At 52.3% G+C, this 27,986-nt stretch overlaps 1 protein-coding gene across 1 annotated transcript; it reads left to right on the forward strand.

Moving 5' to 3' along the window:
* Positions 1 to 27,950, forward strand: ADAMTS14 (ADAM metallopeptidase with thrombospondin type 1 motif 14). Its single transcript, XM_066324531.1, has 22 exons — positions 1 to 73; positions 478 to 881; positions 7,274 to 7,430; positions 8,082 to 8,278; positions 15,240 to 15,323; positions 16,496 to 16,652; positions 19,541 to 19,646; positions 19,773 to 19,916; positions 20,483 to 20,615; positions 20,737 to 20,850; positions 21,021 to 21,169; positions 21,372 to 21,547; positions 22,352 to 22,485; positions 22,667 to 22,790; positions 22,900 to 22,980; positions 23,131 to 23,294; positions 23,750 to 23,915; positions 24,604 to 24,736; positions 25,588 to 25,795; positions 26,356 to 26,482; positions 26,889 to 26,999; positions 27,566 to 27,950. Exons 1-22 carry the CDS (start codon positions 1 to 3, stop codon positions 27,889 to 27,891), a joined length of 3,468 nt encoding a protein of 1,155 aa, XP_066180628.1. The 3' UTR covers positions 27,892 to 27,950.
* Positions 27,951 to 27,986: the final 36 nt, after the last annotated feature.

Raw genomic sequence — 27,986 nt, forward strand, 5'->3', positions numbered from 1 at the left:
ATGGATTATCTGCGCCTGGTGCTCTCCTGCCTCGTCCCGCTGCACGGCTGCCTGGCCGCCGGCAGTGCCCCAGGTACGGCGGCTGTCCCCGGGCGGGGGGCTCGGGCTGGGGGTTGACAGGTGGCTGCACCCCGGAGGATGGGGAGAAGGGAGAGGGAATCCGCTGCCGGGGGTGGGTACGGGGTGTGTGGGGGGGTTATGTTTCAGTGGGAATTGGGGGAAATGGAGGCTGGGCGAGAAATAGTTGGCGTGCTTGGCGTGTGAGGGGACGTCAGCCCGAGTTCTTTCTGCTACGTTGGACGCACCCGCTTAAAACTACAAAGCGGAGCTGGGTCGGGACGGAAAAGCGGCCGTCGGGTTTATCGAGCTCCGGCGGCGCTCTCCGAAGGCTCCCCTTGGGTCGGGTTGGCCCCCGCGATTTGCCCGAGCCGGGATGCTCGGTGCCCGCAGCCCTTTCCCTCGGCGCCGTCTCCGCAGAGCTCCTGCTGTCCGGCAAACTCAGCGAGTATGGAGTGATCGTCCCGTTCAGCACCGACTGCCGGGGTCGCTTCCTGTCGCACGTGGTGTCCGGCGACGCGGCGGCGGGGCTCGGCCAGCCCGCCTGTGGTGGCCCGGGCCCGTCCCGCCGCCGCGTCCCCCGCAGCCCCCCGCGGGAGCCGCCGCCGCGCCGCTTGCTCTACTTCAATGTCACGGTGTTTGGGAAGGAGCTGCACCTCCGCCTGAGGCCCAACAGCCGCCTGCTGCCGCCGGGAGCCGTGGCGGAGTGGCAGGAGGATTTCGAGGTGCTTTTCCGGGAGCCCCTGCGGCAGCGGTGCCTTTTCACCGGTGACATCTCCGGGATGCCTGGAGCTGCCGTGGCCATCAGCAACTGCGATGGACTGGTAAGCTGGAGGCTGGTGGGGTGCTTTGTGTGTGCTGCCTGTGTTTTGGAGCGGTTGCCTCTTAAGAAATGAATTGTGGTGTCCTGAAACCCCAGTTGTTGGTGATGCTTTAGGTGTCGGTGCCGTATTTTGCTCTTTAGCCCTTGACAGCAGCAGGTCCCCGTTCCTCATATGGCCCTGGGTGTTGCCTACCTACTCCATCAGGTTGGTCTGTGCACCAATATTTATTTAAAAGGTGCAGAAAATGGCCAGTCCTGTGCCTGAACTGCCTCCTGCCCAGATGCTGTTACATCCATGGGCTGTGCCCAGCCTCTGGGACGGGGACTCACACTCGTGGTGATGCTGTTCTATCCTTGCCCACCCGGTTTTACCTTGGGACTGCTCTGGGAACTTTTCCTCTGTGTTTCCCACCTCTTAAATGATGCTGTGTGAGCTCGAGCACCTCCTGAAATCACTGTCAGCTGCAGTCTGGCTCCCACCAAGCATCTTTTTGCAGGAGGATGGTTTTTTGGTTTGGGTGTTTTTTTTAAATCACTCAAGGGCTCAGAGGCTCTTGGCTTTCTGAGCACAGTTCAGCATCAGTAACTTGCTGCCACAGCGCTTTAATTCCTTTAAATGGCTCTGTTACCTCCTTATCCCTGGCATCTGCTCTGCCTGTGGGTTCCCTACTTTTGATGCGCTTGGGGAACCGCTTATTTTTTAATACCCTTGGCCTGTTGCCCTTCAGATTTCCTTTGAGCCAATTTCAATCTTGGTTTAGGTGCCAGAGTTTGCTGTTAGCTCCTGGTACCACTTAAAGTTACTGTGGAGTTGGAGGAAATGTCTTATTTTGTGCCTTAAAACAATATTTTATATGTATTTCTTTTTTAGTTGCTTTATTCTGAGAGTTCCTTAAGCCAATTTTGGCCACCAGCACAAACAATTTGGCATTCCTTTCTTTTTATACAGCGCCTGCTGCTAGTGTACCAGCAGAAATGATAGAGCAGCACAGCTGGAAATACATATTTCGCCTACGTATAGGAATTAAATTTTTTTTTTAGCACGTAATCCACACCTTTTGAAGCATCCTTTCGGGAATGGGCTGAGGCTGTGGAATTGCAGACTTTTCTCCAGGGCACGGATTGCGCTGGGGCTGGTGGATGTCGGCAGGCTTGGAAGCTTTAAAGGCATTTCCTACAGACCCAGCAAACAGTGCTGAGTCTGGAACAGAGACCAGGGTTTGAAGCGTGCCATGGTTCCATGGAAGATCTCATTCCCTTTGGCATCATGAGCAAAAGGATGCTGGAGGCGATCAGCAGCTGATCCATGCCCTGCTGTGGCACAGCTTTGGGGAATTTTCTTCCCCAGAGCCCTCTCTATTGTTAGTGTCAATCCCAAGCAGGCTTTAATTTAACTTTTCCAGGCTTTTCTAGGCTTTAGTCCCAAATTTTCTTGTCACAGCCCCTTGCACACCTTGTTGGTTGTCATTTTTTTTGCCCTTGCTTCACCTGGGTTAGGATGTAGCTTGTACCACAGGATGCTTTTCCATGTGGATTTATGCAGCCATATCCTGCCACCCGCGGTATCCCAAGCCCACTCTTTTAAGCCCGTGTAAAAGAAGAGGTGGCTTTTCCCTCAGGATAAGGAATTTTTTTTTTCCTATTTCCCACAATAAATTTATTGTCCAGTGGCCAACAAATCCCTGTCCTGGCTTCAGCCAGGAATTTCCCATGCTCTGGTGAAGGACACGAGGCTGAGGGGACAAGTAGGTGCTTGGTTCCCTTGCCCTGGTGATACATCCAACATCACAGTTGGTTTGTCTTTTCCATGGGTTTTCTGGCTGTGTGTCCCTCTGGCTTAAGCGAGTCCGACATCTTCAATCTGCTCAGGATCCACCTGCTTTGGAGGAGTGGGGAGATCAAGAGGGTTCCCAAAAAGCAGTGAAAAGAGCTTCATTTAGGAAATGGAGCAAGAAACGGAACCAAAACCCAGTTCTATGTGCGGGTGGGACGGGAGGATGATGTTTATGACCCGTCAGAGAAGGAGCAGAGCATCTGGGAGGGATGTACATGGTCAGGAATGTTGCTGCTGGGCTGGAGGAAACTATTCCATAAGCAAGGACCCTGGAATTCCTCTGGGCTTGTGCTGGAAGCTGCCCACGAGCTTCGGAAGGGGATTGTGGCTTTTGCATCCCGGTATAGAGTGCGTGGGAGGCGCGGGGCCACGCTCAGCCGCCGGTTCCTGGCCAGAGGAAGCGCTCTGGGATGCTGCGGATGAGGGCTGTGTACACAAAGAGATTATAAACGGAGACCGGGATTATAAATAACAGGGGGGCAGAGAGAGAGGAGGGGAGGAAGGAAAGAAACCCCAAAACCCTGAACCCAGCCCTTGAAAAAGAGAGTCCACCCAAAGTCTTTCCTAAATCCATATTTAGCCATGTAAGCGAGCTGATCCTTTTCCCAGATTCCAGAGCTGTGGCTCCTTCACGGGTGCCGTTCGCTGCGGGCATCCACGTGTGAGAGCCTGGCCTTTCATTCTTTTTGCAAGGGTGTCTCATACCAGGGTGGGAAGATGCTGTCGCCCATAACGTAATTTCAAAGCTGATCTAAGCCACCAAATTCCTGACTGGTAAAGTAGCATTAGGCAGAAATCTCCGCCGGCGGACACGTCTCGCTGCAGTGCAGGCATCCCAGATTTTTCCCTGCCGGCTTTAGCGGCGTGTGGTTGATCTTGCTTCTTTCCTGCTTTGCTGGTTGCAGGGATGGGTGAAGGATTATCACCCACAGACACCATATTTGTGTGCCTGGCTTTTCCCTGGGGTGATTTGCCGTAGTGCTGCAAACTGTAGAGCCAGCATTTTCCATCCCTGTGGCCCTGGCTTGCTTCAGATGGGTGGCAGCAGATAAGCAGAACACAAAAGCCATCAGAAACAGTAATTAATAGGGAGCGGAGGGAGAAACAGGCCCCCCAAAATGATGCCCCACTGAAAAAAGCATTGCTTAGTCTTCGAGGATTCTCCTTGCAGTTCCTGAGCTGTAGGGTTAGTTTTGGGGAGAAAAAGGGTGTGAGATGTCCCTTTATCACCTGGGAGAAAAACTTTCATATCCTCATAACCCCCAACACCAGCTGAGGCCAGTGGGATCTATGTGATCAATCCCAAGTTTTGGCAGTGAGATGCAAACCAGGCCCTGTTCGGGCTGAAAACCCAATAATTAATTAGTAATGAGTGTTGTCTCTGTATGCTCACTCCACCAGGAGCTACGTTTAAGGCCTGGCTCAGGTTACCTGGCAAAGCCTGCTCTGTAGCCACCCCAAAAACCTCTCACCTCGGCACAAAGAGCAGGGAAAAGGAGTCAAGGAAGGCAAAGTGTTGTGTTTGATGGGCTGCAAAGCCTGTGCTGCAGACAGGCATAAAAATAGTGATAGGGCACCTCTGGACCATGCCTGTCGCCCTCTGGATGGAAGGGGAGCGTTGTTATCCGTGGTGTCTGTGTTCACACTGCCTGGTTTTCTAGGACTTTTTGTCCAAATTATGTGTGAATCTTACAGGAAAAATACATACTCTGCACACAGCTGGATTTCCCCCTCCTGTTAGCTTCCCTGGCTGAGTGCAGCAGCTTTATTAATTTTTCCACATCTCAGCTGTGTTAAGTGTCAGAATTTCCTGAATTCCTGTGGGAGTTGGAGCTTTTTACCCAGCAGTGGAGGAGCAGCTTCTTACTCAGGATCCTGGGGCGGGGGGGTCCCCCTTAGTGAGGCTGAAGTTCATCTCTCCCTTATCCTGGGGAGGCACAGGAGAGCTGGAAAAGAGACTTCACCCTCTATGAGCGGGCAGGAGTGAGTTTGGTGTGTTTTCCCTCTTTCCAGTGGAATTATCTTTAAAGGGCTGTTTTCTAGTTTGGGTGTCCGTTCACTGAGAGCTGCAGACAACTGTCTTGTGTTAGAAAATGCAGTGATAATAGATCCACCAATTGATTTGGTATTATTAAACCAAATTAAAACCAAGGGTGGGAAGCATATGGCTAATTGATCAATGAGGATGGGATGGGACACTTGGAAAACGCCCAAGAAAAGCCAAGTGGGATTTTTTGGGTGGCATCTGACCTTTTCTGCTGCCTCTCTACTGTTACAGCCCTCCTGAAATGATGAAATATAACCTGAGCTGCTCCTCTTTCTGAGCGAGCAGGTTGGCACGTGCCTCTTGCAATGGTGTTTTTTGGGTTGTCCTGGTTTTTAAATTTATTTTTGTGAATGCCAGGGTGACCACTGCAGCTTCTCTTTGATTTCTTGGGCTGCTCTGATCAGATGGACACAAAAATCCCTGCGTTATCCCCTTTACTGTCAGTCATCCCCAGAGCCGGCGGTGCGTTGCCTTTGGGAGAAAGTCTGGGCTGCTTTATTCCTTGAGCCAGATATAATTAGTCACGAGCTGTAGAGCAGCTCAAACCCAAGTGGGCTGTGGCTTGGGAGCAGGCTCTTTCACGTTTTAATCCAGCCTTGCCCCGGCGCGGCGGCACGGCTTTCCTCCGGCCGCCTGACTCAGCAAGTCCCGGCTTTGGCCCTAAACCCATAAACCGGCTTTGGGGTGCCTGGTCCCGAATGAAGCGTCCCGTGGCAGGGCTGGGAGGGGGGAGTGGTGTCCCAGAAGAGCTCCTCCTGGAGCAGGGGGTGCTTCTGCTCCTTCTCTTATTGTATAGTAAAGAGCAATGCTTTGGAACTGGAAATTAGGAGAATTTCTTTGTGGAAGAGGTTGTCAGGCGCTGGCACAGGCTCATATTCCCCATGTCTGGAGGGATTGAAAAGATGTATAAATGTGTCACTTGGTGATGTGGTTCAGTGGTGGTCTTAGCCGTGCTGGGTCAGTGGTTGGACTCGATGATCTTGCAGAGCTTTTCCAGCCTAAAGGATTCTGTGATTCTGTGATTCTGTGATTCTGTGCCCTGCCCCATCATCGTGGCCTCACTCAACCATCACTGAGCCTGACTGGTGGTTTGACTCCCTGGCTTGTTCTCTGCCTCACCACCACCACCACCACCGTGTGATGGTCCTGGTTAAACCTGGCTCTGTTCTTCATCTCCTTGGCTGAGGGTGGGGGCACAATCCCTGGCTGCCCTGGTTTGACCTGGATGTCTCCTGTGGGAAGAACCTGAGATACGTGTGTCTGGCAAGGACTTGGATTCTTCAGGAAGAAGGTAAAACAAAATCATCCAATCCCCACTTTGCTGCAGAGTTAAGCAGTCAATAAAACCCAAGGGGAGGAGGAAATTTGATGAAACCCAACAGACTGACCAGGTTGGCCATTGCCTGATGAATCCAAGGCGACATGAACACGAAGGGGACCCCAAGAGCCAGGCGGGTTTGGAAGAGCTCCAGCCTCTGTTCAAAATACATCTCTGTATATATTTTACTTTTATTTTATTTTATTTTATTTGATGAGAACCATTCCTGCACCCCTTATGAGGACTCCAGTAGGTCCACGCTGCTGAAGGCTTTGCTCCAAGAGCAGATCCATATGTTCAGCAGGCAGCGTCAGAGGAAGGAACACAGGCGTGTGCCGTGTAGGGAGCTGGGAAAAATGCTGAGCTGGGGGGGCTGCCTGTAGGATAAAAGCCAAATCCTGGCGATCCTTTTCCTTGCCTGGGGTCTGAGCCGGCCGGCGCTGCGGGTTGTGAGCGCTCGGGCTGATGTAAGGGGGATTTGATGGGAGCTTGGTGTTAATTAGGAGCAGGTCGGTAGCCAGGACAACATTTTCAGTGATGTTTGCCCTGTCATTCATCTTTCCTGTGTTTGGGAGGTGGAGCTGTAATGCTTTCCAGCTTCTGCTCCAACGGGATTCCCCTGTGTTAATTCCTAAGTACTTCATGGGGCAGAGAGAATGGTTTCTCTTTCCTTCTTCTTGTTGCAGCTCCTTGTGTCAGTGAAATGGCGGATATCCTAATGGCACCACAGGAATGGAATGGGGAGGGTTCGGGGAGGCTCAGGAGTGTCTTGGGAGCCCCTTCAGCCTTGTATCCCTGAGTTCGGGGTCCAGCACAACTCATGGATGGGACAGAATGGAGTTTCATAGCCATATAAAGACCCAACTTGAATTGCAGCCAGGCTGGATGTGTTGGGTTTTTTTTGTTTTTTTTTTTTTTTTTTTTTTTTTCTCTTGGTTGGTTTTTCCTTCCCTTTTTATTTTTTTTTCCCACTTACAGGAGAAATTAAGGGTTGTCATAGATGAACATGGTATTAGAACCATCCCGGTGTCACTGGAGTATGATCAATACAAGATTATTTTGGGATGTCTTTCCCCTTTGTGCGTGCTCTGCATCAGTCTTGAACGAGTAATATCGAGTGTGCATGTACCCCTACACTTATATAAAACCACACCATTTTTCCCTACCTTTTCCTTATTTCTTTGTGGAGTCCAGGCTGGCCTGATTCGGACGGACAGCAACGAGTTTTTCATCGAGCCCCTGGAGAGGGGCCAGCAGGACACAGAGGAGCACGGGAGGGCCCACGTGGTGTATCGGCGCTCGGCCATCCGGCAGGATGGCGCCAAGCCGCGCCACGACCTCCATCCCGAAGGTAGGGGCTGCTGGAATCCACTCTTTCCCAGCAATTGGTAATGAATGTTTCACGCGGGGAGAGGATTTCTCCTTCTCTGAGCCCTTGTACCTTTCACCCTGTGGCTTTAAGCTCATTCTAACTGCTAAAGTCAAGAAGAAGGAAAGGAAAGACTGGAGGTGCTGCAGTCTTGCTTTGATCACCTCTGTATTGTGAGAGTGGTGAGGCACTGGAAGTTGTTGTCCAGAGATGCTGTGGCTGTTCCATCTCTGGAAATGACCAAGGCCAGGTTGGATGGGGCTTGGAGCCACCTGGTCTGGTGGAAGGTGTCCCTGCCTGTGGCAGGCGGTGGAACAGGATGAGCTTTAAGGTTCCTTCCAACCCAAAAAAGTTCTGTGATGATTCTATGAAATGTGGCCTTGATTTGACTTTTTTAACAGCTCATAGGATCATTTAGTATGGAAAAAACCTTTTAAGGTTCTCAAGTCCAATCATTAACATAGCTTTTAGTCTTCACAATTCACAACCACAGAGCGAGCTGGACCAGCAACCAGCCAGAGCTCAATATCCCATCAGAATTGAATCTCTTGCCTATTTTCCCTACTGAATTTCTACTGTGGAGTGTCACCGTGGTGTCAGGTGACCTCAAAGGCTGTTTCTTTTCCTGCCCAGTGCCCGGCGTGCAGGTGGGCGAGCTCCCGAATTCCCTGGAGCTGGTGGCGGAGCGGCTGGGGGACGTGGAGCGCAAGCGGCGCCATGCCAGGAAGGATGACTACAACATCGAGGTGCTGCTGGCCGTGGATGACTCAGTCGTGCGCTTCCATGGCAAGGAGCACGTCCAGAACTATGTCCTCACCCTCATGAACATAGTAAGGCTCGGCTGTGGGGGATGTGGATCCCACCCTTCCCTGGGTTTAGTGCTCTTCTGATGCTGCAGATCGGTTATCCTGGGAAAAGAAATGAGTTTGGGAGGGGGAACAGTGCTGCAGGAAGGGCTGTGCCTTCACACAGCTGGCTCTGGTACGTGGGAATTGGAGGGATGGAAAGCAAAAGCCCTTTAATGTTCACCTCCATCACCTTCCCCTCGGCAATGGCAGGGTCGGGCGTGCTGGTGCTGTCACTGTCTGTCACCTGAGTCCAAAAGTTTCTCCTGGCTGAGACCGTTTCCTCCTCGTCACTGAAGTCTCAGCAAATGTTAGAAAAGAGAATGCTCGTGGCGTATACTTAGAAATTACAATGTTTGTAATTTGTTTTGCAATGATAACGTTCATGATTTATTCTGAAGACTATTTGTTGGTAGAGGAAATATTTTTGTAGCTTTTCAGAAACTTTTTGGAAACCTTTGCACCTGGATAACCATGCAGGGTGTGTTTGAAAAGGAGCTCAGAGTGGCTTTACAGTTCCTGTACCTGTCCCCACTCAGAGGCATGGGGCAGCCTGTGCTGGTTCCCTACACCCCTTTTCATTCCTTTTAAAGGTAAAAACATTCATATTCCCTGAGTCCTGAAAGATGTGGAAGGATCAATATTTATTCATCCAGTCCTCTTCAGGGAGATTTGCTTCTCCAGCACGTGAATGTCTGCAAATATGGTCTATGATCAAGGATCTTTCTCTCTCCCAGTTTTGTTTTGTTTTCCATGCTTTATCCTCACCTCTATTTATTTATTTTTCCCTAAGTGTTCTTATACACAGTGGTGGAAAATGTTCAAAAGGCTCAACCAGCTCCAGAATGGCCAAGTTATAGAGATGCTTTTGGGTGGTTGGTTGTTGGTTTGGCCATTATTTCTGCCATATGGCCAGCAACGAAGGGGAAAATATTGGCATGGGGGGAGGATTTCTGGGAATAGAGGGTGATGGGGTGAAGGATAAGTGAAGTGGATAGACCCAAACAGGGAAAATGTTGAAGAAGCAAACACCTTCATCACAATGTTTTATTCTCTCATGCCTTATCCCGATGTCTGCGGTCCGATGCTCTCAGCATCACCCAAATTCACCCTCTGAACATTTTTCCCCTTGGTGTATTCAATCCTGCCAGGGGGAAGGGACAGGGTTCCCTGCTCTGCCCTCTGGCTCTTCCCACGTTACGGAGGTCGGAGATGATGTCATTTTTCCTTTCCGATCCCGGGGAGGGGGAAGAGGGGCAGGATGGACAGTTTGAGCGCCCGGGGATTGTCAGCTCTAATCAAAAGGTCGGTTTTCAGGCGCATTTCATGGTTCCTACCCTGCGGGCAGGACTTTTCAGGGAGTGAATGCGCGGGATGCTGCGCTGGGAGAAGGGAGGACCCGCTGCCTATTCAATTAAAGGCGGCGCTGGAGACTTTAATGAGGGGGGAAAAGCCCCAGGATAATACAGGCAACAAATACTTCCCCCCAAGTATTATTTCCTTCTGTATATCCTCCCCCCACCCCCTTCCCCTCCTTTCTTTCTGGTTTTTAGTGCGTTTTCTTTCCAGCTTTGCCGTGACCTCCGTCCGCCTCCTCTTCCCTTGGCGCCGCCTCGTTTCCTTAGCGGCTCAGATTGCCTTAAAACACCCGATTCAGCAGAAAAAAGAGAGTCCTGCTTTCTGGCCTGGGTGGCAGAGAGAAGGGGAGAGGAGGATGCCGGGGGGCTGGCGGGGAGGAGCCTGTTGGGACCACACAGCTGAACATTAATCCCATTAGTTGGAGGCGAAGGGAAGAAGGATAAGAGGCTTGGCTCTACCGAGGAGAGGACTTAACGAGCTGGGCTGGAGTACCTCAGGGAGCCAACTGGGAAAGTGTTCCTGTCTAGGAGCTCTCCTATCAAGATATATCCCAAGGAAAGGGGGCAACGAGTTTGGAAGCAATGATAAATTTTCCTGGCTTTTTCTGAGGTCTCCACTGAGGAAGCAGTGGGACACATATCCCTTTCCCAGCGCTGCTGTAGGTAGGGTCCCGGAGCTCTTCCCAAGACACAAAACCCTTTATTAGGAACTCTGTGTCGACTGAAGCTCGATGATAAATGATTTGTCACGGAGAAGGGTTTTCTTTTTAAAGAAACAAACCCCACAGCACTTATTTCATTGCCAGAAATGTGGAGGCTTTTCAGTGAAGGGCACTGTGTCCATCCCGGGAAGCTGACCTGGGGATGACTGCTCCTTTTGTGCACCTAAGAGCTTCCCTGCAGGCAGGCTGCCTTCCCTGCTAGCTCCCAGCCTGCATTCCCAGCCTGCCCTTCCCTTCTTGGCTTGGATGCTGCCCAGGAATTTGGGGTCAGGTTGGAGTGAGTGAGAAAGGCACAACTCCCCCTCTGCCATCAGTCACTGCGAGTATCTCTGCTCCCAGCAGTGCTGTGTCCACCCAACCAAAACTGGTCTGTTGGGCTCTCGGGATGAATGTTTGGTGATGTGCTGGCTCTTAGAAGACATCCCCCTCTCCTGCTTGCTGCCTTTGGCAGGGATTGTGGTGTTTTGGAAGCTAAATTAGGATCCCCCAACCATGGTGAGTGCTGAGATCAAGGGCTGGGAACCAGGAGGGGATCCAGCACCACAGAAAAGGAAGAGGAGAGGAAATATTCAGTGCTTTGCTCTGCTTTCCACTCTCTTGTGTTCTGGGAGATGAGCTTCTTGGTTTTCTCCACCAGACTTCCCACTGCTCATCCCTCATCCTTGCAAGTCTGGGGATGGCTCTTCTTGGAGGGGAGAAGACGAGCCATGGCTGTGTTAAACCTGGCCCTGGTGTCTCCTGGGCTTTTGTCGGATATTGCCCATGATTTGGTTAAGGATGCAAAGGTTCTTGGTGTTTTCCCATTGTTTTGGGTTACCAGGGAAACCCCATGAGTCAGAGCCCTCTCCAGGCTGGGACTTGCCTGGCTACAGCTGAAATTATTGTTCCCAAGGGCAGAGCAACAAAGAGTGCTACTGAGACCCCACAGAAGAGAAGGTTTGGGAACAAAAATGAAACCTTCAGCTTCAATTTTAACCTGGGTATGTTTTTTTTCTTAGGTGAGGGTTTATGAGCCGCTTCCTCGCTAACTGGTAGTAACAAAATTACCTCTGATGTGTCCATGCCCTTTTCCCTACCCTCTGTATAGGCTTACCTATTTGTTGCTATTTTTTTGGGACAACGTGCCTCGTTCTGTAGAGACACCGATCAAATCTAGTCTTGCCCTGCAGAACAATTCTCCCCTACCTCTGTTCCAGCCCTCACGCAGGTGATATTATGCATTATGCAAGCCCAAAAATGTGGGGGAAGGGGTACTTTCCCCTCCCTTCTGAACACCCCAGCCCCGTCAGAGAGGCTCAGGGTGAATCCAGCAGCGTGAAAACCGAGCGAGGGAATAAAAGAAAGGAGTTTAAAGATGACTTGGCTGTTCCGAGTAAGCGATCCCAGCGTTTTGAAATGTCAGCTATTCTGCTGGTTTGGCAAATTCTTCTCGTGTCTCTCCCTTTGTTTTCCTTCCCTGAAGAACGGCGAGGTCTAGACCTCGTTGCCAGTGTGGTTTTGCTGTCGGGATCTCACGTCTGGGGCTGCAGACTCGGGGCTGGCCAGAGGTTTGTGGGGATTTAGGGAGGCAGCCCGCCCTGCTCCCAGGTTGTAGTGTTCCTTTCACTGTAAGGCATCGCCACTGTCTCCTTGGTACTGCAGGGCTGGGGGGAGTCCTGTGGGGTGCTCATTCCTGCTGGTTTGTCCTTAAGTCACAGCAAGCCTTCTGGGCTGTTTATAGGTGGGAAAATTCCATTTTAAAGGAAAGAGGAGAGAGAGCATTGCCTGCCAGGTGTGAAACAGGCTGGGCGTGGATGAGAGGGAAAAGAAGATCTTTATCCCGTGGCTTCAGGGATGTGAGTCCCTTTACTGGAGGCCTTTGCTGGACAGGTGTTTTTGGGGGAAGAGGTTTCTCTGAAGACACTGTCTTGCTTAATGGCATCTGCAGAGGGCAGGGGGAGTGGCGCCAAGCCTGCAAGCTGCTCTCTGGGTGAATTTCCATTTCCAAGGTCATGCTCAGTTCCTCCAGCTCCATCCCCACTTCTGCCGCAGGCATTGGAGCACTTGGGGGAAGCTGGCTCTGCTGATGTCTCCCCCCTGCCCCAAAATTTGGGGCTTGCAGGGTCACAGCCCTTGCAGCAGCCAGTGCCAAGCCCTTTTGATATGATTCTTCCCCCCCGCCCCCCCCCCCCCCCCCCCAATCAATTATTTATATCTGGCTGCAAAGGGAAGTCTGTAGCCTTGGGCAGTCTGGTTCCACATCTGCTTTCTGAATTAACCCTAAAGGTCACTGCTGAGCTGGTATTGGTTAGGTGCAGATCCCTGTCTAAACCCTGGACTAAACAGGGGCTGGGCTTTAGGTTAACCCTTTGTTTCAGAGGCTGGAGAGGGGGAGTACCAGGTCTCCGTGAGCTGGAGGAGAGTGGAATTTAGCAGTGCTTTATAAGGAAGATTCATGGAATTAAATCCTGTGTTGGAATAATACAGCAGGATCTACTGAGTGTCCTATGCCAAAATATACTGTGCAGCTGGGAAGGGAGAGGTCTGTGCTGCTTTGCTTGATGCTCCCAGTCACATCAAGGTCGGGTTGTGGCTGATAGAGAGGTCCCTAAGGCAGGAATGTGGCTCATCCTGATGTATTGAGGGGTCTTCAGGAGCGGACAGCAAGCAGCAGAGTGCTGGTGGATGACCACAGAATCCTAAAATCATGGAATGGGTTGGAAGGGAGATGAAAGCTCATCCCATTCTAACCCCTTGCCATGGGCAGGGACACCTTCCCCCATCCCAGGTTGTTCCAAGCCCCATCAAACCTGACCTTAAACATTTCCAGGGATGGGGTAGCCACAGCTTCTCTGGGCAACCTGTGCCAGGGCCTCCTCAGCCTCTCTTCCCTCAGTTCCTTCCCAATGTCCCACCAAACCCTACCCTCTGTTAGTTTAAAGCTCCAGTTTAAAGTGCTGGGGGTGAAGGAAAGTGTGTGAAGATTCGGGAAAGTGAAGGAAATGTTTGTGTTTCCTTCTTGTTCCCCAAACCAGCCCCCAGCTCTGCATCTCTTCCCAAAAAGCACAGTTTTAATTTCTCCCTCTCTCCCCACTTTCCCACCCTGCCATATTACCAATATTTTTGTAAGGGATCAAACTTATGACGTGAGACTTCTCTGGGATGCCAAAGCCTCCTACATCCTAAAATCCAGGGCTGAGCTTGACATCCCTGGGGAGTTGCAGCTCCTTGCTGGGCTGGATCCTTCATACCTCAGTGGGTCTGTAGGTCTGAGTAATGTTTGCAGCTGCAACACCGTGTGACCTTCCACCCTTCTGTGCACGTCCCCAAAAAATTAGGGTTGGGATCAGAAAAAATCCGTCATGTTCTCGTTATTCTTACAAAAGGGGGAGGGTGAAGGAGCATCCCATCCACAGAAAGTAGGGATGAGCTGAGGGCGGGTTGACCAGCATTCTCTTTCCACACTGATGAATAAAGTACCCCACGGCTCTGGCAGCTTCTGCATCCAAAGGGATGCATTAATGGGGATGGACTGGCAGTTTATTGATTTGTTTTAATTTTTTATAATCGATTTTGCTGCATTCAGGGCTCAGGATCTGAATTACCTCTCTGCATGGCTCAGGGGCTCCCCATGGGAGATTGGTTGTCATGGGGAAAAGGTTAACACTGGGTTTTTGGGTTTAGAGCTGGCCTGAGTGGGTATTTCAAATGGAATCCCAGGCTGGAAACTGGGGGCCTTGTAAAACACACTGGGGAATGGCTGACTTGCATTTGGGCAGCAGTAGAAGGGTAGTTGTGACCCAACCCTTGATGTAAGAGAGAAAAAACCCAGAGGAATGGAGGAAAAAATAGAAAAGATCCATAAATCTGGCTTTATAACCTTCATCTAGTCTGGAAAGCTATGATAGAGCTGAGGCAAATTAGTCCCCCCTTGGCCAAAGCTGAAAAAGTCTATTTTAGTTAAAACATGGATTCTAGTCAGTATTAATTAAGAATGGTCTTAATTCAGTCTCCTTGACCTCTGCAGTGAACCCCCATTTGTGGAACTGTTCATTTGAGAGGCTTTTTTTGGGGAAAAAAAAGTCCAGATCTCAAGAATCTGGGTCTTTTTCTTCCCTGGGCTACGTTTTCCCACGTGCTTTGCAGGAGGTGCAGGGTCTCACATGAGTTTGTGGTTGCCCACTCCGTGCCCCTCTCCACATCACTGGGCTCAGCTCTCAGACACATTTCCCATCTGGATGTCCTTCTCTCTCAGTAGCATTCAGGAGTAGGATTTGTTTATCCATCCTGGAAACGCAGAAGGAAAAGGTTATAGCTGGTTATTTCCTTGGCAAGGTCATTTTTAATAGCCGAGGATGGTACAGATCTCACTGACTCACGAGCCCTCCCCGTTCTCTTCATTGTGTTGCCTTCTCCTGGGATTTCTGAAGCCATAGGTCAGGTTTGATTCACTGATGGGACTTAGGAAAGCCCTGGCTTTGGAGAGGGGCAAAGGATTGTATCAAAAAGCTGTTTTTCCTTTGGATGCTGGAGTCTGGAGCATTTCCATCCCTCTGAGGGATTCATATTCCAAAGGGGCAGTGGCTCATTGAGAAATGTGGTGGAGGAAACGTGGCCCTTGATGGAAATGGGTGATGTCATTGACCATCTGAGCCATTCCTGGGGAAATTTTGGCTCGTTCCAGCTTGGCTTTTTGACTTTGTGCTTGTCACACTTGGGAAAATGGGAAAGAAAACCCTCCCCGCCGTGGGAGGAGGATGAGATCTTTGCACCTGGTCTTGGAAAAGCCTGGAAGGGTGTGGAACGTGGGAACGTGGAGGACAGGAGGGGCTTAAGAGCTGGGATGGCCTAAACTTCTTCCCTGTTGGATTTCCCTCCCTTCTGCAGGTGGATGAAATTTATCACGACGAGTCCCTGGGCGTTCACATCAACATTGTGCTGGTCAGGATGATCATGGTGGGATACCGTCAGGTAAATCCAGTGCTCAGATGTGGCAGGACATGCTCTAATATTTATTTAGCACTTAGGTAAGCCCAGGCTTGGGAAAACACGGCAGCTGTCAGAGCCCAAATGACAGCTGTGCTGAGCAGGGGTGAATTTGGACCCTCCTCAGTCTGGTTTTTGGGAGCCTGGCTGGCCCCCTGGCCTGCAAGGCCCTCAGGGAGGTGGGTGGGTGGCTGTGATCTGCTGTTACGTGCTTGCTCTGGGATGTGGGGAAAACCACAGAGGCTTCCTCAGAGCTTTGTGGATGTTGGGATAAAGGTGGCTTCCCACACTGAGAGGAGCTGGACTTTAGTGGGGAGAAGCCGAGGTTGGGATCTCCTTGACTCGGCTCCCTGGCTGTCCTCTAGCTCTCGTGTGGCTTGGGCATGGCCAGGAAAAGCGTGGGAAGGTTTCCTGGGAAGTTTTCATGTGGTTTCTTAAGCTGCACTTATTTTTTAAGGCTTGTTCGAGCACACTAGCCAGATTTTTCTTTAAAACAATGTGATTTTCTGTACTTTTTTGGGGCAAGCCCGTGTCCCAGAGGAAGTGTTCTAGCAAGGGTGTTGATGACTCAACACAGTGATGTCTGTGTGTATGATCCACAAGTAAGACCGGTTAGGTCTTGGAAAAAAACTTCCTTATTATGGAAATATGGTTGGCTGGCAGAAACCCAACACATCCTGGAGATCCAGGGATGGTTCTGAGGAGCAGGGATAGGGATGGAGGCTGGCCCATTTTTGGAGGCCTCCATGGGACCAGGAACATCATCTCTGGCTGAGAAAGCCAACAATCTGTCTGGCTTCCTCCCAGCGACGTTTGTGCTCTGGGCTGGAGGTCAATCTGTGGAGGGGAAGGGATTTGGAGCTGTGGTGATACGGCGAAATGGGAACTGCCAGGCTCTGTTAGGGATGATTTATCCTCCCCAAAGCCAGCTCTGGAGGCAGCTGCTTTGTCCAGCTGTATCACTTCTCAGGTTCAGAGGACCACGTAGGAAACAAGGAGCAGATGTTTGAATCCCGGAGAGGTCACCGTTTAGATCGGGCGCTTCCTCCTGCAGCTTCTTGTCTCCCGCTTGGGATAAAACCTCTCTGGCTTCCAGGGGAAAGGGGGGACACCTCTCCCTGCTGTCCCCAGCAGTGGCTTTTCCGTTGTGTCTGCAGTCTGTCAGCCTGATCGAGCGGGGGAACCCGTCACGGAGCCTGGAGCAGGTGTGCCGCTGGGCGCACTCGCAGCAGCGCTCCGACCCGGGGCACGCCGAGTACCATGACCACGCCGTCTTCCTCACCAGGCAAGATTTTGGGCCCGCAGGTATGCAAGGTACTGTATTTGTCTCGATCAGGTATGTGCAGTTTGCTGGGGTGGAAAAGCCAGCCCAGGGGGGAGAGGATTTCTTGCGAGCACAGTCTGTTTGTTGGCCAGCGAGGTCCAGAAAAAGGTTATAAAAATCGGTATTTTTTTTTCCTTCATGTGGTGAAGAAGAGAGAGAGAGACAGAGAATTAATCCAGAGCATCAACCTGAATGGATAAAATGCCTTTATTTATTTATTCTCCTGCTCTTTGATTTCATTTACCAGTTCTTTCCCTTGGCCCAAAATGCCTAAAAATTATAAAAAATAAGATAAGAAAAGGTGAAATACCACAGGAAGCTCTGTGAGGGCAATCGAGTTATTCTGTCCTCTGGAGTACCCTTAAAACCTGTTTTTATATGGACTTATTTCTTGGACATGGGAGTATTCAATAAACCCTGGGCCAAAGAGGAAGTTTTACTGCAGGAATCTCTCACCCTCTTGGTACAGAGATTGTGCTGGTGTGGTCTGAGAAGTTGGAGGCCTTGCTAATAAAAATTTTCAGGAAAACCTTCTGATGTTTCATGGCTCCATTAGGAAAACAGGTGCTTTGGTGTTATCACGAGAGGTGACTTTTCCCAGTTCTGAGCCTGCTGCTTCCAAATTCCCATCTCCTCATTTCCAAGCTGGTGGCCAGGTCTGGATTTCCGTCAGGACTCTCCATTTGATGCCATGAATGGGGTGGGTATCGTCACCCTGATCTGTAGCACAAACCCTCCTGGTGTGCACAGGAGGAAGGAAAGGTGGAGAAGGAAACCTGTCCTAACTTGGATTACCTCCCTGAAAAGGAGCCCCCTCAGCAGCAGATGAACCTCAGGAGACACCCAGCTGGAAACCCTCCTGAGTGTGCTGTGGCCACCAAATAGCAGACCTTGGTTTGGGCCAGGCTGTTCCAGACCTGCCCTGGGTCCAGAGTCACAGGGGTGAAATACCAGCTTTTGTTTCATTTTTCTAGACCCTTCCTGGCAAAGTGACTGTGTCCAAAGGCATTGGTGAGAGGACCTTTTTTGGCGGAACGGGGAGGCTCCCTAGGCTGCCCCTTGGTGGGAAGGAGTTGTGAGATCGATGGAGCAGCCCTGCTCTAGGGATGCTCCTTCCAGCAGCTCCTTCCCCTTTTCCCTGCAGATCTGCCTTTCTGCCTGTCACACATCTCCAGGACTTTTTGTGGAAGTCCCCGTGGTTGCCGTGTCCTTGCCTGGCTGTGCTGCATGCCACAACGAGCTCCTCATCCCCCGGGAATTTCCCTTTGATTGGGCTGCTGGAATAGTAACACAGTGCTTGCTCTTGCCTCTTTTCCCCAAAACAAAGTCTTTGCGGACCCCTGACACTCCTGTGAACCTCGGGGATGCGTGGAACGAAGGAGCAGAGTGTGGCACCAAATTATCCCAGCCCTTTGAAGAGGAAAGCAGTGGGCAGATGGGTTGTAAATTATCAGCTGCTTCTGTAGAGGTCTTGTCAACATCCAAAGAGTTTGTGTCCCTCTGTAGTGGGTGGCACAGGGAGGTTTTCTGGCCTGGGCTGAAGGATGCTTGTGCTCAGAATTAAATATTTTCCAGGTAGTTGCTTCTCACCATCGTTCTCCTTTTATACTCCTTCCAATTCTTACTGGAGTTTTCATTGCAAAAACTGCCTTTGTGAGCACCCAGCTTTTCATATTCCTTTTTCCCATCTCCCATCCACAGCTGCTTCAGTTGGGAATTTATCCAGTTTTCATCCTAGACAAAATACATTTGCCCGCCCCTTTCAGAGGAAGCTTCCCACATCTTTATTCTTCCTTGTGGAAAGTTTCACGGGAGAAAAAAAACCAAACTATTTTCAAATTATTTATCCAGGGCTTGATTTATTACTTTATGGTTAAACCCCATTCAGGAGTGATTTGTTGTGGATCAAGTATCCCACAAGGATGGGGGGCTCTGTAGACCCTGTGGTTTGGCCAGGGTGGGTGTAGGGATGTGCATCTCCCTCAGCTCATCAGCACCCCTCTCCTGCTGCTGCCCACTCCTGGCTTGCTGAGTTCTCCTCTTCCAGCATCCCAGACCCCAGGGCATGGTTATCCAGCATGGTCCTGCCCTGCTTTTGCCTCTCTGGTCTGTAAGTCCTGCCTTCACTAACTCCCTTGATGCCAAAAAGGGTCAGCCTTAATAAACCCCGACGTACGTAAAAAAACTTCCGGGAGTAAATTCCACTGTGTGCCAACAATTGGGCACAAATAAGGTGAAAAAGAAAGGAAAAGTGACCAAAATGGAGGTGATGTGTTGCTGCCTGGACAGGGGAAGATTTCTCTGCCCACAGCTACCCCACTGCACTGCACTTGATCGAGGGCTGGGGTCCTGGGGCGGGTGCATGTGTGGGTGTGCCCTGTGGGGAGCAGGGCTGCGGTTTTGGCAGGGCTCTGAGGAGTGCCTCATGCCTTTCCTTCTCTCTCTTTTTCCTTCTTTGTTTGTTTTAAATTAAGAAGAATGCAGGGGATGCCATTCCTGGGCTGGGAGGCGTGGCCACCCACACTGACAGGGGGTTGTGGGTGCTTCTTCTGTCCTCCTGCCTGTCCAGGTGTGTTGGCACAAGGGCACAGTGGTGCCAGCAACCCCCAGAGCAACCTCTGCTGGCTTTTGGCACCAGGATTGTCACACTGGTGAGCAAGTCCTTGGACTGCCATGCAAGTGACCTGGGCAGCCCCTCCTCTTCAGCACCTTCCCCTCTGTTTTTTTCTTCTGTTGCAGCGAAGCCAGGTTATGTATTTGTGTTTGTTTGGTGGGCTTTTTTTTTTCTCCTTAATTTTTCATTTTTCCCCCCCTCCCTCTCTCAAAAGGTTTTCTCTCTTCTCCCCTCCTCTGTGCTCCCCTCCTGTCTTTGCCCCAGGCTACGCTCCGGTGACGGGGATGTGCCACCCTCTGCGCAGCTGCACCCTCAACCACGAGGACGGCTTCTCCTCGGCCTTCGTCGTCGCCCACGAGACCGGACACGTGTAAGCCGTGGGGGCAGAGCTGCTGTGGTGGTGCTCCTCTCCTTGCAAAGGGGGCTCTCTGCTGCTGCTGCTGCTGCTGCTGCTGCAGCAGGTGTCCCAAATCCCCCCTGGGGATTTTCCCGCCAGGTTGGGCATGGAGCACGACGGGCAGGGCAACCGCTGCGCCGACGAGACCAGCATGGGGAGCATCATGGCGCCGCTGGTCCAGGCCGCCTTCCACCGCTACCACTGGTCCCGCTGCAGCAAGCAGGAGCTCAACCGCTACATCCAGTACGCCCCTTCCAGCTGGCACGGGATGTTCTCCCTTCAGGCTGGTGGCTTTCAGTAGCCAAAGGTGCTCCCAGAGCTGAGGTGCCTCCTGGAGACAGGCTGGAAGAGCTGGGGGTGTTTGGCCTGGAGAACAGAAAACTCCAGGGAGGCATTGCAGCCTCTTCCTAAAGTGTCTAAAGGGGCTCCAAGAGAGCTGGAGAGGGGCTTCGGACAAGGGGCAATGGCTTCCCATTGACAGAGAGTAGGGTTAGGTGGGATATTGGGAAAAAGTTCTTTCCTGTGAGGGAGGTGAGGCCCTTACACAGGGTGCCCAAGAACCTGTGGCTGTCCCTGGATCCCTGGAATTCTCCAAGGCCAGGCTGGATGGGGCTTGGAGCAGCCTGGTCCAGTGGAAGGTATCCCTACCCATGGCAAGGGGGTGGAACTCTATGGCCTTGAAGGACCATTCTGGCCCAAACCGTTCTGGGATTCCATGTTCATTTGAATTTCTCAATAGCTGAATTTGGAGAGTGGCCTGGAGCTGAGGGATGGGGTGATGGAAGGAAATCCTCTCTCTGACTCTGCAGCTCCTACGACTGCCTCCTGGATGACCCCTTTGAGCACCAGTGGCCCACGTTACCTGAGCTGCCGGGGATTAATTATTCCATGGATGAGCAGTGCCGCTTCGACTTTGGTGTGGGGTACAAGACGTGCACGGCGGTGAGTAGGGGCTGTATGGCCACACGGTTCCCCCTCCCCGTGACCCCCAGCCAGCCTGGCTGCCCCCAGCCTGCTGGCACTCGCTGCTGCTGTCCCAACCCAGCTCCTCTGTGCTCCCCAGTTCCGCACCTTTGACCCCTGCAAGCAGCTGTGGTGCAGCCACCCGGACAACCCCTACTTCTGCAAGACCAAGAAGGGGCCACCCCTGGATGGAACCGAGTGCTCTCCTGGCAAGGTAAGGGCTGGTCCTGCTTCCTGTAGGAGGGCTGTGTCTGAGGGCGTGATGAAGAGCCCCTTCCTCCCGTGCTTTACCATTTCTGTAGTGCTATGAGTGCAGGAGGGCTCTCCACTGGTGCCGAGTGCTCTGGAAAAGGTCTGGGACTCATTCCTTCTCCTCCCTTCCAGTGGTGCTTCAAGGGCCACTGCATCTGGAAGACATCGGAGCAGCCTTACAGCCAGGATGGCAGCTGGAGCTCCTGGTCCAAGTTTGGCTCATGCTCCAGGACCTGCGGGGGAGGCGTGCGATCCCGCAGCCGCAGCTGCGACAACCCGCCGTACGTCTGGGGTTTGCCTCCCTCCCTATTCCCAACTGCAAGTGGCTGCCAGCCAGAGGTTCCTGGCTCTTGCCCTTGTTGGCAGGGATGGGGACATCCATTCCTGCGGGAGCTGTGCTGTGTATTGGGGCACTGAGCTGCGCTGGGGTTGAACACTGTCCCCTCTCCAGCGCTCTTACAACCCACTGGGTTTATTTTCCAGCCCAGCATATGGAGGGCGCCAGTGCCCAGGAGCCACCTACGAGTACCAGGTGTGCAATGCCGAGGAGTGCCCGGGGCCCTTCCAGGATTTCCGTGCCCAGCAGTGCTCCAAGCGCAACTCCTACTACACCCACCAGAACAGCAAACATTCCTGGCTTCCCTACGAGCATCATGATGGTGAGTGGTGGTGGGTCCTAGCAAAGGAGCAGTAGCCAAATTCCTGCAGAGGACTCTGCCCCGGTGGCCGTCACCTTGGGATGGAGACTGTTGCCAGCGGCACAAATGTTGGGTGGTGGGAAGCTCCTGAGCTGGAAACTGTTGTGCAATAAGCCAACATCAAGCAGCCAGCTTTTTAAAATCACAGAATGGTTTGTGTTGGAAGGGACCTTAACGATGATCTCATTCCAACCCTGCAGCCGTAGGCAGGGACACCTTCCACTAGACCAGGCTACTCACAGTTGGAAGAACACTTCCCGGGATCCAGGGGCAGCCACAGCTTTTCTGGGCAACCTGTGCCAGTGCCTCACCACCCTCACAATATACAATTTCACCCCATCTAACCTTGCCTTTTGTCAGTTTGAAGCCATTCCCCCTTGTCCTGTCACCCTGGGCCTTTCTCCTTGTCCAAGCTCTCTTGGAGCCCCTTCAGACACTGGAAGTGGCTCTAAGTTCTCCCTGGAGCCTTTCCTTCTCTGGGCTGAACACCTCCAGGTTTCCCAGCCTGTCTCCAGAGTAGAGCTGCCTACTTGCATTGCAGCCCCATGTAGCGTGTCCTGTCCTTCCCTGAGTTTCCTGAGTATTCCGGGCAAAAGTGCAGGCTCTTGCGCAGCAAACAGACTTGGGAGATCCTGGGCTTTGGAATTGTGGCTGTGCTCAGGCATACAAGCTGAGATGGGTTTCTGTCTTCACTCCCCCTAACCAATTTCCACAACCTTCCTTTTTCCTCCACCTCCCTTTCTCTCCCCTTTCCCTTTGCCACAGATGCTCAGAAATGTGAGCTGATCTGCCAGTCCGAGGGCACGGGCGACGTGGTGTTCATGAACCAGGTTGTTCACGATGGGACGCGCTGCAGCTACCGAGATCCCTACAGCGTCTGCGTCCGGGGCGAGTGTGTGGTGAGGAGCTCTTGTGGGGCTGTCCCCGTTCTTCCCCCGGCCAGGAGGGAGCTCAGCCCCTTGGGAACATGTGTTTTGCCCCTGGGGACCAAGCCCATGTGCAGCAAAGGGGATGGCAGAGCGATGGGCTGGGCTGCAGGGCTGTAACCCCAGGCTTGTCCTGTCCTCCACTGGGTGCCAGCACGTCGGCTGTGACAAGGAGGTTGGCTCCCTGAAGCAGGATGACAAGTGTGGGGTCTGCGGGGGGGACAATTCCCACTGCCGGACGGTGAAGGGCACGTTGGCCAAGACCCCCAAGCAGCAAGGTGAGACGGCTGGGTGGGTTTGGAAGCGGATTCACGAGCTGGATTTGTGTGTCCAGTTGGAGGACACCCGCTCTTTCTCCTCCCTCCTTCCTTTGTCCCTCCATTTCAGGTGTTTTGAAGATGTTTGAGATCCCAGCTGGAGCAAGGCACCTTCAGATAGAAGAGATGGAGCCAGCATCCCACAGCATTGGTGAGCATGCCCTAGTCCACCTCTCCCTTCACCCTTTCTCAATCCTTTTCTCATAATTCCCACCAAAGAGGGCTTTGTTTAGGTCATTCCTGTCCTCCAAAGTGAGTGACCAGAGGGAACAACACTGCAAATACCTCCTTTCTCCCCCAGTTGTTAAGAATCAAGCCACGGGGAACTTCATCCTGAATGCCAAGGGCAAAGAAGCCAAAAGCCAAGTGTTCATTGAGATGGGCTTGGAGTGGGAATACACTGTGGAAGAAGGCAAGGAGAGCCTGAAAACCAGCGGTCCCCTGCACCAGGCCATCAGTGTTTTGGTAGGCCTGGCTGGCACATGCTCTGGGGTGTTTGGAGATGACTGTCACAGACAGGGGAGGTGGTCTGAGGTGTGATATGGCAGGTGATGGAAGGATATGGGTAAAGGAAGAGTGTGGGGCATGTAGTTAAATCCATGGAATGAGCCTTCCAGAAGTCAGGGGTGATAAACTGTGTGAGGGAATGGCACAAGGACGTGCTGCTCGGGCACTTGCCTTTTGAGTCCAGCTGCATTTTGTTCTGTAGCAATTGCTCATGACCCCAAATCCTATTTTAGTTATTCTGGTACATGGGGAATTAGAGGTTGGGTTCCCTGGGTGTGCAGGGAATGGCAGGTCTGTGCTCCCATCCATCCCTGTGTTCGTCCCCAGTTTTGGGTGTAGGCCACCCTGCCATGTGGTCCCTTTCCCATGGCATCACTCTTCCTCCTCTCTGACTGCTCCCTCTGTGCCTGCAGGTCATCCCTCAGGAGGAGGAGGTGAGGAGCAGCCTCATGTACAGATACATCATCCATGAAGACCTGCTGCCCATGATTGGAAATAACAATGTCCTGCTGGAGGAGATGGATTCCTACGAGTGGGCCCTCAAGAGCTGGTCCCAGTGCTCCAAGGCGTGTGGAGGAGGTAAACTTCCTCTTCATAACTGCCTACAGGGCATGCCTGGGGGGATGCTTGGGTATGGTAGAGGGTGTGTGAGCCCCTTGGAGCATCTCTGGGAGATGTTATTGCATCAGGGAGAGGTTATTGCAAAGCAGTTTAAGTGAGCATTTTAGCTGCATTTCTTACGGAAACAGGCTCGCATGATTGTGTGTGCGTACCTTTGTCTATCCAAAGACCTGCTATGATTTTTGAATTCCCTGGCTTTTTTAACTGGATTCAAGCCAAGAAACAGTGATTTTGAAGATGACCACTACTAAACCACTACTGCCAAGAAGTAGGCTTGAGATTTGCTGGTGAAAGCCTCATGTCCATAGGGTCATTGGGATCTGACCTTCAGATCATGGGGAACACCTGGTGCTCTGGGAATCAGAGTGGTTTGGGTTGGAAGGAACCTTTAAAGGTCACCTGGTCCAACCCCCTGCCACGGGCTGGGACATTTTCCATGAGCTATGTGCACTCCACAGCAGCCTCTGGGTTCCCAGCAGGGTGGGGTCCACCAGCCACATGAGCATTCTCAGCAAACCTCGGGTCCCACCTGAGTGGTGACATCTGAGAGCTCATATCCCAGCGGGAATGCAGGAGAAGGACCTGGGGGGGAACCTGGAGGGACTCTCCCACCCATCACCTCCCTGCCCGTGCCCTGCCCCCTCAGGCATCCAGTACACCAAGTATGGCTGCCGTCGGAAAAGCGACAACCGGATGGTGCACAGGAACTTCTGCGACAATGGCAAGAAGCCAAAGCCGATCCGGAGGCGCTGCAACCTCCAGGAATGCTCCCAGCCCATGTAAGTCCTCTCTGTGTAGGTGCTCCCATCCCTCCTCAGAGGGGTGTAGGCGAGTCCGCGGATGGCTGGGACAAGGAATTCTGCCAACCTGTATATTCTAGAACATGTGGGTTTATTGCAAGGGTCGTGGGTAAAAGGGCCTTGCCTTCAGCTACCAGCCTCGACTGAAGGGAAGTCCTAAAGAGAGAGGGAGAAAGAACAGCAGAGTGAGAGCTGAGAGAGAAGGGAGCGAGAGAGCAAAGGGCAGGGGGAAGAGAGCAGGAAAGAGCAAGAGTAGGGGGAAGAGGAAGGGTAAGAGAGAGCTAAGAGTAGCAGGAAGGAGAGGAGGAAGAGGTAAGAGAGCGAGGTCCTTGTTACAATACATTATATCTCCTTTTGTGATGAATATTCTAATTTACAGTGACCAACCAACACAAGACACAAAATCCTATAGAATCTACATATAGCCTATAAGAACTACTATATTACCATACTGTGTTGTATTTTAAACTCTAAAAACTACTCTTTAAACTTCTGTTTTGCTACATTGACCTTTGGATCCCTTAGCCAGCAGAAAGGGTTCTGCTGAATCAGAAGGGATTCTCCTTCAGCTAGCTAGACTATTGTTTTCAGGTTCTATAGTAACGAAGACTTAGTATCCTACAAGTCAAAGTAAGCTTTCATTTCTATTTCGATTATAGGTTTCATATTTTCAGAATCTTTGCTAAGCAATTATATTTATAAGGTTTCCCTGATTCATCTTCCCCAACAGAGGGGGAGGTTCAGGGTTGCATTGGGAGCATGTCCAGCGACTTCCCAGCATAAGCATTGCCTCAAATGCCTTCTCCATGTCCGTCTTTTCCCCCTGGCAGGTGGGTGGCTGAGGAGTGGGGAGCCTGCAGCCGCTCCTGCGGGAAGCTGGGGGTTCAGGCACGGGCGGTGCAGTGTGTGCAGCGCCTGCAGGACGGCACCAACCGCACCCTGCACACCAAATACTGCCCTGGGCAGCGCCCCGAGACGCGCCGGCCCTGCGGCCGCCTGCCCTGCCCTGCACAGTGGAGGACAGGAGCCTGGTCCGAGGTGAGGAAGCCCCTGGAAAGAGGGGTATGGGAGGTGGGTGTGAAGGTCAGGTTCTTATAGGGGTCATGGAGTGGAATCTGAGGATGGCTTGGTTAAAAGGGAGCTGTGGAGGTCATCCAGTCAAACCCCCCTATGCCGTGGACAGGGACACCTTCCATTAGACCAGGCTGCTTGGAGTCCCATCCGGCCTGGCCTTGGTGGAGATAAGGGTAAAAGAGACAGTGATGTTTTCACAGAGTCCTGGAATGCTTGGAAGGGACCTTAAAGCCTATTTCATTCCAATCCCTTGCCTTGGTCAGTTCACCTTCCACTAGACCGGATTGCTCCAAGCCTGGCTTTGAATACTTCCGGGGATAAGGTTAAAGGATAACGAAAAAATGAGAGAGGGGAGAGCATCCCTGTGCAGAGAGCGTGGGGATTTGGGAGACAGGGAGGGAAACCCATTATCAGAAAGCAATATCCACCTGAGGGATAGTCATCAGCACATCCTGGGGTGCTGTGGGGTTGTGGGGGCTGTCCCCACACCGTCGCTGACTGCCTGTCTGTCTGTCTGAGTGCAGTGCTCAGTGACCTGTGGGGAAGGCGTCCAGCAGCGGCAGGTGGTGTGCAAGGGCAGTGACAGTGGCACGCGCTGTGAGGGTGACAAGCCAGAGGCCATCCAGGGCTGCCACATGGCCCTCTGCCCAGGTGAGAGGAGGAGCAGGAGGTGGCGCTGGGATGGGGCATGTTCTTGTGGGGATCAACCCCCATGAATGCCTTCAACCTGTTGTGGCTTCAGAGGATGCCAGCAGACAAGGCTGGGTTGAACGTCCCTGATGCTGCTGGCAGTAAAAACAAAGTTAAAAGCCAGCTGAAGTATTTCCTTTCTCAGCTCTTAGCCCTGGCATTGGCTGGTTTTGGGTTTTCTGGCAGTTTGAATGTGTGATGAGCTGATGGAGATGGGCACCCTTGAGTTTATCTTGGGTGGTGTTTGAGTAGCTAAAATGCTGGGTGCTTAAGGAATTTAATTTTAAGGAAATCCCTTAAAACAAAACCAGCACCCTCCCGATGTGTTTGGAGTGCCCTCAGCCTCCCGTGGCTGCTCTCTCTGCAGGGAAGCTCTCCGGCATCACCGCCAGTGCCGATGCCGGTGACCAGGGCACGACCAAAGGGCAGCGGGTGCCCCAGGACGGAGCAAAAAACCCCGTGAGCAAAATCTCCTCCAGTAAGTACACGTGCTCGTGTAAGGGCGGCGCTTCTCAGGATAACCCCCCCGAGGGCTTCTGCACCTCCCCGCGGGAAGTGCCGAGGTGGGAGCGCACCCAGCAGCGCCCCCGGGGAGTTTTGCCCTCCGCTGCTGCGTCCCCGATGCCTCTGCTCCAAAGCCTGTCGCTCCATTGCCATCTTGTGGTGTGTGGTGTCCTGCAGTTTCCGTGTTGCGCTCCTTTTGCCTCTCGGTTTTTATGCCCATTCCTTTTTATCTTGGAATCTTTTTAAGTAGGGAGATGGCTTTTTTTTTTTTTTTTTTTTTTCCTCCTTTGGAATCCTTCATGGCCGGGGCTCAGTGCATCTTGGTTTGGAGCATCCCTTGCTCTCTGTTTTTTTTTTTTCCATGCACAGAATCCTTCAGTACTTTGGCTTCATTTTCCAGGTCCCTCATGCCTGCTTCCTATGTGGATAGGCAGCACCCCGCAAGAGTACCACCTTGTTCCCTTTGGGAATCCCACTGAAGATGTGCAGGGCTGGGAGCCTTCATGCCACCTTTTTTTGTGCTGCTCTGTCCTTCTCCAGGGGAGCCTTGCCTCGGGGACAAGTCCATCTTCTGCCAGATGGAGGTCCTGGCTCGCTACTGCTCCATCCCTGGATACAACAAGCTCTGCTGTGAATCCTGTGGGAAGAAAGCCTCCTCCACCACTGGCTCACCCCCTGCCACCAGCATTCCGCAGGGAACCACCACTCCCAGCCCTGCTCTGGTGCTCTCCCCCTACCCCACTACCCCGGCTCGGGGGGAGCCTGGTGGGGACCCCACTCCAGCACCTGGGGTATCCAGCAGTGGTGCTTTTCCAGGAGAACTGCCAGCCCCGAGGGAGCCAGGAAGGGGCCAGGGGGCCAGGTAACCTGCTTGGGACCACCTCACTGTGAGGCAGGGAAAGCCTTTCTCCCTCTTCCCTCTCTTTCTCCCTCTTCCCTCCCTTTCTCCCTCTTCCCTCCC

The sequence above is a fragment of the Sylvia atricapilla genome, chromosome 8 (genome assembly GCF_009819655.1).
Source record: "Sylvia atricapilla isolate bSylAtr1 chromosome 8, bSylAtr1.pri, whole genome shotgun sequence".
Taxonomy (NCBI): Eukaryota; Metazoa; Chordata; class Aves; order Passeriformes; family Sylviidae; genus Sylvia; species Sylvia atricapilla.